General features: G+C 41.5%; 2 protein-coding genes across 3 annotated transcripts in view; one reads left to right on the top strand and one right to left on the bottom strand.

Moving 5' to 3' along the window:
* Positions 1–15: 15 nt before the first annotated feature.
* LOC104808570 (protein tesmin/TSO1-like CXC 2) lies at positions 16–3,963 on the top strand. 2 transcript variants are annotated; one of them, XM_010534273.2, is made up of 10 exons: positions 16–251; positions 936–1,096; positions 1,191–1,701; positions 1,828–2,219; positions 2,305–2,379; positions 2,492–2,672; positions 2,766–2,861; positions 2,969–3,035; positions 3,156–3,297; positions 3,395–3,963. In XM_010534273.2, exons 1-10 carry the CDS (start codon positions 189–191, stop codon positions 3,765–3,767), a joined length of 2,061 nt encoding a protein of 686 aa, XP_010532575.1. In that variant the 5' UTR covers positions 16–188; the 3' UTR covers positions 3,768–3,963. The 2 variants fall into 2 exon arrangements, with proteins under 2 accessions (XP_010532575.1, XP_010532574.1); XM_010534272.2 differs by having other exon boundaries at positions 17–251; positions 3,141–3,297.
* A 95-nt stretch (positions 3,964–4,058) lies between these two features.
* The window catches only part of LOC104808571 (protein NETWORKED 1A-like), a 7,641-nt gene continuing 553 nt past the window's right edge, over positions 4,059–11,146 (bottom strand). The window contains exons 2-5 of the mRNA XM_010534274.1: positions 9,973–10,063; positions 9,579–9,844; positions 5,392–9,419; positions 4,059–5,273 (exon numbers count right to left, since the gene is read on the bottom strand). Of these exons, the coding sequence (XP_010532576.1) occupies positions 4,221–5,273; positions 5,392–9,419; positions 9,579–9,678 (5,181 nt within the window). The 5' untranslated portion in view covers positions 9,679–9,844; positions 9,973–10,063 and the 3' untranslated portion in view covers positions 4,059–4,220. The remainder of the gene's footprint in view (positions 5,274–5,391; positions 9,420–9,578; positions 9,845–9,972; positions 10,064–11,146) is intronic.

Raw genomic sequence — 11,146 nt, forward strand, 5'->3', positions numbered from 1 at the left:
ATATAGATATCATATCTACAGAAAGAGAGACAAGTGTGGTCTGGTGGGTCTGCGGTCTATCATCTCCACGAGAAAATCCTCATCTCCCGCCTTCTCGCTTCTTTGAATATCATCTTCTTCACACACAGAGAGAGAGAGAGAGAGAGAGAGAGAGAGAACGTGGATGTGATTCTTTCTTATTTCGGAAAATGGATACGCCGCAGAAGAGCACGACCCAGATCGGAACTCCGGTTTCTAAATCCAAATTCGAGGTCTTTCTTGAAAACCCATTTTCAGTTCTCGTCAAAGCCCGATCCTTTCTTCTCTCCGTTCGTCTTTTGTTCATGCAGTTTGAGAAATTGCGGTGTTTTCTTGGTCGGGTCTCACATTTTCAACCGAGTTTTCTGTTTCCTCAAGGTTTCTTCACTCGGTATATCTGAATTTTCTGCATTTTGGTCCAAAGATCCAACCTTTCTCGTCTTTAATCCCTCGGTCTGTTCCAGTTCTAAGCTTTCAGTTTGCCCTCTCTCTCTCTCTCTCTCACTCTCGAATTTGGTCGAGAAATCAGATGTTCTGGTAGTTTTTTTGTTCTCGGTCGGATAATTGGAATTCAAGACGGTTAATCTCAGGCAGAGCACATTGAAAACCGAATTAGATTATTGGATTTGACGGTTTCAGTTGTTCCCTTATCTTCTTTCTGCGTTTGCATCCTCAATTTATTACCAAATCCGTACGTTTTCTACGATTTAACCGAAACCCGTGATTTTCCGTTCCAGAGTAACTCCCTCCTTTCCATTACGTTCCTGCTCCTCGGGAAAAGAAAAACACTGAACTGTCTTCTTGTCTGAAAACTCATCTCCTGTTCATATTTTCCGTTTGCAGTGTCATCACTTTCCTCTGCTTGAATGATTTGTGTAACAACGACATTGACAAGAAATGATTTAAGTTAATTGCAGGATTCGCCAGTGTTCAACTACATCAACAGTCTTTCTCCGATTAAGCCATTCAAGTCCATCCCCATTGCTCAGACGTTTAGCTCCCTCAGTTTCGTATCCCCTCCATCGGTTTTCACATCCCCACACATCGCTTCTCACAAAGAATCTCGGTTCTTCAGAAGGTTTGAATCCTGTTTCTGTAATAAATTCGGCGTTATCTCCGTTTATTATGATGTTGTCTTGATGTTTCATCTTCTCTGTCTTTTTTCGCCACAGTAATCATCGATCAACCGATCCTTCAACGCCCGAGGCAATATCCAGAGATGGGTCTGCATCAAATGAAGAAGCTGTCTCTGCCCCTGAAAGCTTTCATACCAACTCTTCCATGGAAGAAGAAGAAGAAGAAGAAGCTTCCATTGAACCATCTACTGACGACTTTGAAATGGAGCTGCCGCAGATACCGAAGTGTGAAACCACTCCCAATCCCAAGCCTTCACCGTGTGCCAGAGATGGAAATGAAGTTCGAGGAGGAGGAGGCAGTTTATCGACCGAGGTTGTAGGAATGGATATGCAGAGGATGTGTCTTGAACAGAAGAAAAACGATGTTCCCGATTGGGAAAGTCTGATCTCAGATGCGACCGAGCTGTTGATATTTAGCTCTCCTAACGATTCGGAAGCCTTTACAGGTTTGCTGCAGAGAACATCAAACTCAGTAGAGCGTTTCTGTGCTGATGTTATTCCAAAAATGCATGATAATCCCGGCAATGGAGAAGACATGGAACATGAGGTGAGAGCTCAAGAACTACATTCCAGAGAAAAACCCTTATTTCGTTTCTGCAAATGCAAATGTTTTAACAGTTTTTGATCAATCAATGTCTCTGAAATGGTTCCCTTTCTTGTTTTTTGGCTATAGGCTATTCCTAACCTACACCGTGGTGTGAGAAGACGCTGTCTCGACTTTGAGGTGCCAAGGAAACAGAGGAATGAACTTTCTCATAAGCAAACTATCAGTAACACGCCGGGTCCTGAATCATCTTCCAGGTGTTTATTACCAAGTATAGGTCTGCATCTGAATTCCATTACCATGTCCTCAAAGGACAGAAAAGCCAGCGTCTTACATGAGTATTCGTTTTCGGGAAAGATACAAGTAAGTTTGCCACTGGTTCACTCACAAGAAAACGCCCGAGAAAACTTTGTCCGAGCGGAAAATGAAATGGATGAGGAAGCAAGCCAAGCTGTAGATGATGTTTCCAAGGCATCGGTCAGCGAAGAGTTGAACTTGAGCAGCAGCCCTAAGAAGAAGAGGCAAGTTTTTTTAGCAAAAAAAAAGGCGAGTTTTGTATAACGATACGATATGATCACCATGACAGTATTGATTTTGGATGTGCAGGCGAAAGTTTGATCGAAGTGGGGAGGGTGAATCGTGTAAACGATGCAACTGCAAGAAATCAAAGTGTTTGAAGCTGTAAGATTCATCTCTGTTCTTGATGTCTTCGGTTAAAAAATCCAATCTTTTTTAAGTTTCTTACGGGTTTGAGCTCATCGATCATACTTCTCTTTCGATGCTTCTTCTGCAGTTACTGTGAATGCTTTGCTGCTGGAGTCTATTGCATAGAGCCTTGTTCATGTGTTGATTGCTTCAATAAGCCTATCCACGAAGATACTGTTCTCGCAACCCGTAAACAGATCGAATCCCGCAATCCACTTGCTTTTGCTCCTAAAGTCATTAGAAACTCTGATCCCGTATCCGAAGCTGGCGTAAGAGACATTTTTTTCTCAGGTTCCTGATATTTTTTTCTGTTTGATCATTTATCAGTACAAAAAAGCTAAAAACTCTGTCGATATATACAGGATGATGCAAGCAAAACTCCGGCTTCGGCACGACATAAGCGAGGCTGCAACTGCAAGAAATCGAACTGTCTGAAGAAATACTGTGAATGCTATCAGGTCTTTCTTCTCCTCGATACACACACACACACATATATTCTGTATGTGTCTGCTTTGAAATCTTCCATGGTCTCTGATTCAGAAACTTTGATTTAATCATCTTAAAGGGAGGTGTCGGCTGTTCCATAAACTGTAGATGTGAAGGATGCAAGAACGCGTTCGGGCGTAAAGACGGTAAGCTTTCTCTCCTTCATTCTTTGTCTCTACATATTACACTCTCCAATCTGTATTATTTTTCATTCTTCTGTTTTGTCTGAAATGGCGTAACTACAATCTCAGGGTCTTCCATGGCAGGCATGGAAGGTGAGCAAGAAGAAGAGAACGAAACAACTGAGAAAAATGGAACAGCTAAAGCACTACAGAACCCTGAGGTCTTCAAAGAAGAAGAGCAGAACCTGAGTTCTGGTCTCCCTTCCACGCCATTGCCACTGTACAGGTAGAATCTGAAAACCAGTAGTTTGATTCTTGCAGTGTTTGTATACAAGACAGAAGCTTAAGTTCATGTTCTTGCTGTGTTTTTTTTTCTATTGCAGACAACCACTGGTTCAACTGCCTTTCCCGTCTAAGGACTGGACAACATCTCAGCCTTTTCTTGGAACTGGATATTCCTCGAGTATATTCAACGGTCAGTCTTTCGGAAATTCAGACATCGGGTTCAGTCAATCTCGGTTTGACAAGAACTTCGAGACCATAGTAGAGGATGGAACAGAAGATGATGGTGATGATATGCCAGAGATTCTCACCCGTTCCCCCATTGCAACGATCACAGTGGTTTCTCCCAATGGCAAGAGAGTCTCTCCTCCTCATCTCGACTCCTCGGGATCGATCCTCGGAAGGAGAAACGGTGGCCGGAAGCTGATACTGCAGTCTATCCCTTCATTTCCTTCTCTCACTCCACACCATTGAGTAAGAACAACATCTGGTCTGGTGGGTTAATCTGTGAAAAATTCTTTGAATCGTTTTGAAATGATGAGAGATAATGTCAACTTCTAGTTGGTTGTAAGAGTAGCATAGTACTTGTGTTTTGTTCCTTCAGAGGTTTCATGTAATAAAATATGCAAGATCAGTCGTTTCTTCAATAAACACACCACTTCTCTTGAAAGATACACATACTTCCTTCATGGTTGGTTCTTGCATGTGATCGGTCATAGATCCCATCTTTGCAGTGTTTACATCAGATATTATTACACAGAACAATTTTCAAGAAACTGTCTTTGAAACATTATTGACTGAATATGAGTTGAGATACATAAAGATTAGCATAAGCTAGAGAGTACTTGCTCTAACAGCCTTGCAGACTCATCCATGGAGATCTTATTAGATAGTAAATTAGATGCTTGTTATGTTATTTAGCCAACCCTAATCTTCATTACTTGAATATCTCATACATCCACAGAACCTGTTCTTCTTCTTCCTTGCAGTTCTTTTGCCTCCCTTGTGAATAATGTCTCTCAACAGTATCACTGTCCGGTTCTCTGACAACTTTTTACTTGACCTGTTCTTGGATCTGTCCTCAAGCTTCAGCACCATCAGCTCGATGTTCTTCATCTCGGACTGCAACTGCTCTATCTTCTCAGACCCATTTTTCGATTTCTCCATTACCACCTTTCTGTATATATCTCTAGCATCTACTGTCTCCTCCATTTCCTTTAACAGAATCTCGGTCGTGTTTACCAGTAGCAAGATAGCTTCTTCCATTTCTTTCAACTCTTTCCTCACTCTTGCATAATCCGGGTTACTACTGAATCCGCCTTTCTCGTTCATCTCAAGCTTGCTTTTTAGATCTCTAATGCTTACCCGAAGACTCGTCAGTTTCTGAGAATCAGACAGAAGTCTCTCCTGAATCTTTGCAGTGTCTTCAATGCTTCTGGATAACTCTAGCTTGTCAACGACTCCAACCACTTTCTCAGACTGTAATTCTCCAGAGGGATTCCTACTCCTGCGGTGATGGAGACAGGATTTTTCTGGTTTATTCGAGTTGTTATTGTTGATGAGAGCCTTTATGCTGGCCTCTGGTTCAGAAGATTCTTCCCACAACTCGAGTATCTGATCATTGGAACCACGGCTATTCCCCCGACTTCTTCCATGAAACGAAGAATCTGCAACTTGATCAAGAGGAATGTCTTTCATCAATAATCCGCCTTTCATCTCAGTCATCCCTGCTCTTGATCTCGGTGTTCTAATTTCATCAGAGACCTTGTTCTCGAGTTCTATCTCTTCCATCTTCTTGTGACCTCTGCTTCTATTTGAGGAGCTTCTTCTTTTCTGTTTAACTGCCTTCTCAATGGTTTTGATTCTTGCTTTAATCTCCTCCAGAAGCACAATCCCATTTCCCGGTGTTGCATTCCTTTGCCCTTCAGATTCTCGGGAAACTGTTGCTTCCGAATGGTCATCATGCTCGAGCTCGAGACCCTGAGGGGAAAGCTATGGTTTTAGATCTTAAAGCATAGAAATCGCTTCAGAACAAGACAGTAACAGATCCTAGGAACAGAAGATTGAGAAGACTAACATGTTGAATAAGAGAAGTTACCTGTCCGTTTTGATCGGCTGTTCCTGAAAGTTTTGTCAAAGAAAGTGCACTTTTCTCGAGAGATTTTATATCTTCAGCCAGAGATGCAACAACTGGATCATAAGACGATAACTGGATCTTCAGTTCATCGATTTCACGTTCCAAGAACCCCACTGTTTCTTTCATCTGTTCAATCTCAGTGGTCTTTGCAACAGCTTCATCTTTGAGATTCTCGAAAACTCTGGTGAGTTCATGAACTTTGTTCTCGAGCAAAACTTCCCGGACAGCTGAGATCTGTAGATCAAAGTAGAAAGATGTACCCTCGGCTTCCCAAATTCCAAACTCATTGCTTTTCTCCTGTAACTCCAAACTCAAAATCTCCTCTCGAACACGTTGTTCTTGGATTTCCTTGTGTAATATCTCTACCTTAGATTCCAAATTCTCATTCAGATTGTTAAGCTTTTTAATCTCTTCCTCCTGAGTCCTGGTTAGGTCAGAAAGTTGGGAAATCTCTCTCTGTAAGTTTTCCTTCATTCGCTTCGATTCTTCACATTCCTTCTTCAGTTCCTCAACTGCTTCGGACAATTCCACATTTGCTTTATGTGTAGCTCTGAGGATCTGTTCTGCTTCTAGGAGCTCCGCCACCTTCTGTCTGAAAATCTCATCTTTGTCTGAAATTCGATGTTCTAAGACATTATTCAGTTCATTTGCTTCTTGCAATCCTTCCTGTAACTTCTCCAGTTTCTTGCTAAGCTTCTGACCTGCTGCTGCTTTACCTCTTAAATTCTCCTCCATTGTTTCAATCTTGTGTCTGAGGCCCACATTAATTTCTTGCAAACTGTCCATATTTTCAGCGAACGCTTTGATTTTTTCAGCTCTTTCAGACCCGACAGACTGGTAAACAACTGACGTGCTGCTTAAAGCTACAGCTTCCTGAAGAATTGCGACATTTTCTTTCTCGAGTATACACATTTCTCCCTTGAGTTCCAAAAACTTCTGAAGCAAAGTTTCGTTATTGTCGAGGGCATTGGAATACTCTTGTTGTAGAGCCTCGTATGCTTTGTGCAAGCTCTCAGCCTTTACATGCTCAGTTAACAATTCAGCCCTTAGCTCTTGCTCCTGGTGCTCGTTCTTGATCAATTCCGATTTCAACTTCTGGTTCATTTCCAGTAGTTCTTGCTTGTCTTTCTTCATCAATTCATGCTGCTCTATTATCATATCTAAATCCTTCTCGAGGGTGTTCTTCTTGGATTCCAATTGCAAACCATCTGACTGGAATCGTCCAAGCAGAGATAAAAGCACTGAGTTCTCAACTACAAGTCTCTGCATCTCATCTTCGGTACTAGAAAGTGAATACTTTAGGTCATCTATCTCTCCGACGATACCCGAAACTTGAATCCTTTCTTTCGAAATCTTACGGTCTGCAAGCTTGTAATCTGCTTCGAGTTGAAGTGCCTTCAACACTTGATAGATAGCACCCTTCAAGTTGTCAATCTCATCCAACAAGAATTCTGCTTCCATCTGCTGCTCAAGATTCTCGCTTTCCAGCTCGGAAATAAGTTTCTCCGAGAATTTAGATGCCTCGACGTATTTCTGGCACTCGATCAGGAGAGTGAAGTTTTGCTGCTCCAAGTCTTCTATAAACTTTTGCAAGATGAAGATCTCAACCTGAGCATTTACAGCTCTGTCAAGCTCTTCCTCATACTCTTTCTTCCTGGAACGGCACTCTTCTCGAAGATAGCTCACATTTTTCTGAAGATCAGCCAATCTGGTCTCCATTGATCGTTCATAAGTATTGCGTTCTTGCTTCTCGGCAGCTAATGAAACATGCAATTCTTCCACCTGAGAATTCGTTAACTGTTTTTCCCTCTGTAAATCAGCACATTTCCCCTCCAATTCCGAAAATTTCATTTCCAAAACTCCCAACCTCTCCTCGACCCTTTTCATTTGAGAGACAAGAGATTCTCTTTCCTTCAGAAGTTCGGCTTTTTCATTTTTGAGCAGCTGGAAGAATTCTTCAAAGCATTTTGATCTCGACCTCAGACCTTCAAGCTCAATGTTTGCGCCAGAAAGAGAATTCTCCAACAAGGTGTTCTTATCCAAGAGCTTTTGCATATTCTCAGCCATGAGTTGTAACTGAGATAGAAAGTTAGATCTCTCAGCAACAAGCTCAGATTTCTCCTCCCGTAAAGATTCACATCGTTCTTGCAGATCATTTGCTTTCTCCCTAGAGCTTTCCAGTTTGGTGTTTGATTCCAATAGCGATTTCTCCAGAAAATCATTCTTCCGTAAAATATCATCCATTTCATGTAACTTCTCTGTCAGAGCTTCCTTCTCGCCTCTCTGGATGTCGCACAATTCGATCAGCTTCGAGTTTTCGTCTTGAAGTTTCTTAAGAGAGGAAGCAAGGCATTCAGGATCCAAACCCGCAAGTCTAATTTGCTCCATCAATGTCTTGTATCTCCGATTCAGTTTGTCAATTTCATCCTTCAGATGATAGACCTCTTTTTGAAGGGTATTGCCTTGGTTCATTTGTCTTGCAACTTCTTCCTCAAGCTTTTCTTTCATCTCTTTCAAACTGGATATTTCATATTGCTGAATCTGCAGGGAGACGGTAGAAGAATTATTCAATTCACTCAAGTTTCGGTTTTTTTCGTTAACCGAGCAGAGATCATCTTCCAACTTATGATTGAACACTTCCAGATCCTTCAACATCTGAACCCTGCTTTGAAGTTCTAAAGTGAGAGCCTTTTGTTCCTCTTGAGACTGAGAATGCAAATTCTTCAGGTTTCTAAGGTTGGCTTCAAGTTCTGATAACCGAGAGAATTCCTCTTGGAGTAAAGCCTGAAGCTTTTCAAGACCATTTTGCTTTTCGGAAAGTTCCTGATCCTTAGCTGCCATCTTTTGCATTAGATTGCTGGCTTCTTCCTTCAGATTTTGATTCGAGCTTTCCAGAAAAGCACACTGATCTTCCACAGTCTTTAATCTCGCAGCTCCAGCAAGAACTTCACTGCTCAGTCTTTTGGCATTTTCATGAGCATGAGAAAGTTCGCTCTCCAGCTTTGATATTGTCTCCAAGTACTGCTGGTACCGAATATTCAACTCTTCCCTTTCTTCATTCAACTTCATAACTTCTTGTTTCAGTTCTTTGATTTCATTCTCTGCCCTTTCAGATTGATTTTTGTACATCCGGGCAATCTCCTCAGAATTTCTGATTTCATTCTCTAGAGTAGATATTGTCTCCAAGCATTGCTTGTATCGGGCTAACCCAGCTTCCTTCTCAGCATGCAATCTAGAAAGCTCTTGCTTGAGACTCTCGGCTTCCGTTTCTGCTTTAGAAGCACGGTCAGCGAGCCTCTTGGCATCTTCTTGTGCTTGGGAAATCGAAAATTCCAGCTCTGCTATTCTCTCCGTCAATTGATTATACTGAAGAAGCTCATCATCCCTCTCTGCTTCTAATTTTGCAAAGTCTTCTTTCAGCATCTTAATTTCAAATTCGGCTTTGGTAGCACGATCATCGAGTCCTTTAGCATCATTTTGAGCATTGTCAAGGTCTTGTTCCAGTCTAGATAGCTTGTTCAAACTGAGCTGATACTGAAGATTCAAAGCCTCTTTCTCAGCCCGAAGCTCCATTAAAGTTTTCTTCAAGGCTTCAACTTCTGTATCGGATTTAATAGCATCAGGATTCCCAAATAGCTCATTCACCTGCCTTAAGCCCCTTTTAGCCGTACTACTACCATCCTTTTGCAGGTCTTCGGATTCATAAAATGGATGATCTTGCGGTGGCTCGGAAGAAACTGATGCAGAATCATCGCTCATTTCAAAAGGAAATTGGTTCGGGAATGCCTCCGTCATGGTTTTGTGTGCATGGCGAAGCTCGACAGTTGCATGATCATACCTCTCGGCCAATGCACGATAAGCTCTGTAGAACTCTTCCACCAGTTTCATGAGCTCTGGGCGTTTCTTGTAGTACATTTCCGCTCTCCTTGCAAAAGAATCCGCATCTTCTTCAATGAGCTTGATCATTGATTTGACTTTGGTATCCATATCTGCTCAATGAAATAGAACTTCCCGGTAAATAAACGTCCAGCCAAGAAACAAAAGACCAAAAACACTGCCAATTATCAAAACAAATTCTAAGCAATAATCAATGTTTTCCAGGGTTCAAGAGAAACCCGAAAATTTTCAAGAAGGTAGAGAGAATTTACCCGAAAGATTATCCTGAAGCCATTTTGAGTTCTTGGGGATGTGACTATCCCACCACCAGGAGTACAAGCGCCTTGACTCTGAATGCAACACAGTGGCCATGACACCGGCTGCAAGTAACAGAAATATCGGTTTGGACTTCAACCAATGATGGTGGCCCCCTTCTCTCCACAGATAATGGTTCCAAGCCAGAATCAAATAGCTATATACTTCCCCCCTCACCCCCTAATTTAAGAGTTCCTCAATCTCTCTGCCTCAGGACTTTCACCTACAAAACCAAGATAACGTTACCCTTTGAGTAAATCCAGAAATGCAGCTTGGTAAAAGATTTAGATCATATTTCTTCACAGACATCACTGAGATAAAGCTGTTGAAAGTTAGCAGAAGCAAACAAACCTCTACTCAAACTGAAGAAGCAATTTGTGGGTTTTGTACCAAAGGCTGGTGCTGCCCTTATGAATGATAAAGTGCAACATCTTTTTCAATCCTGTAGGCAAAGAGAGATTCTATGTTCATAGAGGCAGACCAAAACTGAATCAAGAGAACAGAGGCAGAGAAACAAACATCAGTGGTAGAGTGCTGAAATCTTCTTTTTCTTACACAGAAAAGATAAAGAGTCTAACTTTATGTTCCTCGTCACAAAGCCAGTAGATTTTCACGTGTAACATTAACAAGGACCTCACCTAAAAGCAATGGAAATTATGACCTAGCCACCATTCAGCCGAAGCCCATTGGTGGAAATATTACATTTCAGGGGGAAAAACAGCAGAAAAGTGGAGTACACTGAGTAAGAAATCAAGATATCAGGCACTAATAAGGGTGAATATAAGCAACGTAGAAAGAATGATGATGATCCAAAGAAGCTAAAGGTAAATCAATGTAATAGATGACATTTACAAACCAAAACTGGTAAAAGAGGTACCCTTTCAGATCAAAGCGACAAAAAAAAAAGGCAAACTTTAGCAAATGAAATTGCAAATTCAGATTCAGATTCTTCAATCACCGAACATATCGGATCATAGCAACAGAAAAGAAAGGGATCAGTAGAAACAGCAGAAGAAAAATCTTCCCCACGCTAGGAAGCGAAACACCATTCAGCCACTGCGAGAAAACGTAGATCAGAGCACTTCAATCAAATTACCAGAGGGGTGAAATGGGTGTCTAAGAAACTGGAAAATAATGGGTTTTTCCTCAAGTAATTGAATCAGATTTCATGAAAAGCCAGATGGGGTGTGGACATAAACAGAAAGGAAGCGACTTTCATCAAGAAATTTGGATCAAAATGCGTAAAAACAAAAAGGGTACATATAAGAACAAGAGGAACAAACGATGACTACTAAGCTTTGTAAAAAAAAAATCAAAATGGGTATAAACAGAAACATCAAGAAAAACTCTTTCTCGTGAAGAAATTTTCGCACAATAGATCGAAGTCCCATACCAAACAAGCCAAAGTTCTTGACCAACAGACGCTGTTCACACCAAACCCCAGCTTCAATGTACTGCAGATTAGCCCATTCTCTCTCTCTACTTCACTTTTCAACTACTCTCTCTCTCTCTCTCTCTCTCTCTC

The sequence above is a fragment of the Tarenaya hassleriana genome, unplaced genomic scaffold, assembly GCF_000463585.1.
Source record: "Tarenaya hassleriana unplaced genomic scaffold, ASM46358v1 Cleome15, whole genome shotgun sequence".
Taxonomy (NCBI): Eukaryota; Viridiplantae; Streptophyta; class Magnoliopsida; order Brassicales; family Cleomaceae; genus Tarenaya; species Tarenaya hassleriana.

Bases quoted from the DNA above. Each gene is read 5' to 3' on its own strand.
- LOC104808570 (XM_010534272.2), top strand. From the start codon at position 189: ATGGATACGCCGCAGAAGAGCACGACCCAGATCGGAACTCCGGTTTCT. The intron at 1,097-1,190 runs GTTTGAATCCTG...TTTTCGCCACAG, and splicing joins GAATCTCGGTTCTTCAGAAG to TAATCATCGATCAACCGATC. The intron at 2,673-2,765 runs GTAAGAGACATT...CGATATATACAG, and splicing joins ATCCCGTATCCGAAGCTGGC to GATGATGCAAGCAAAACTCC.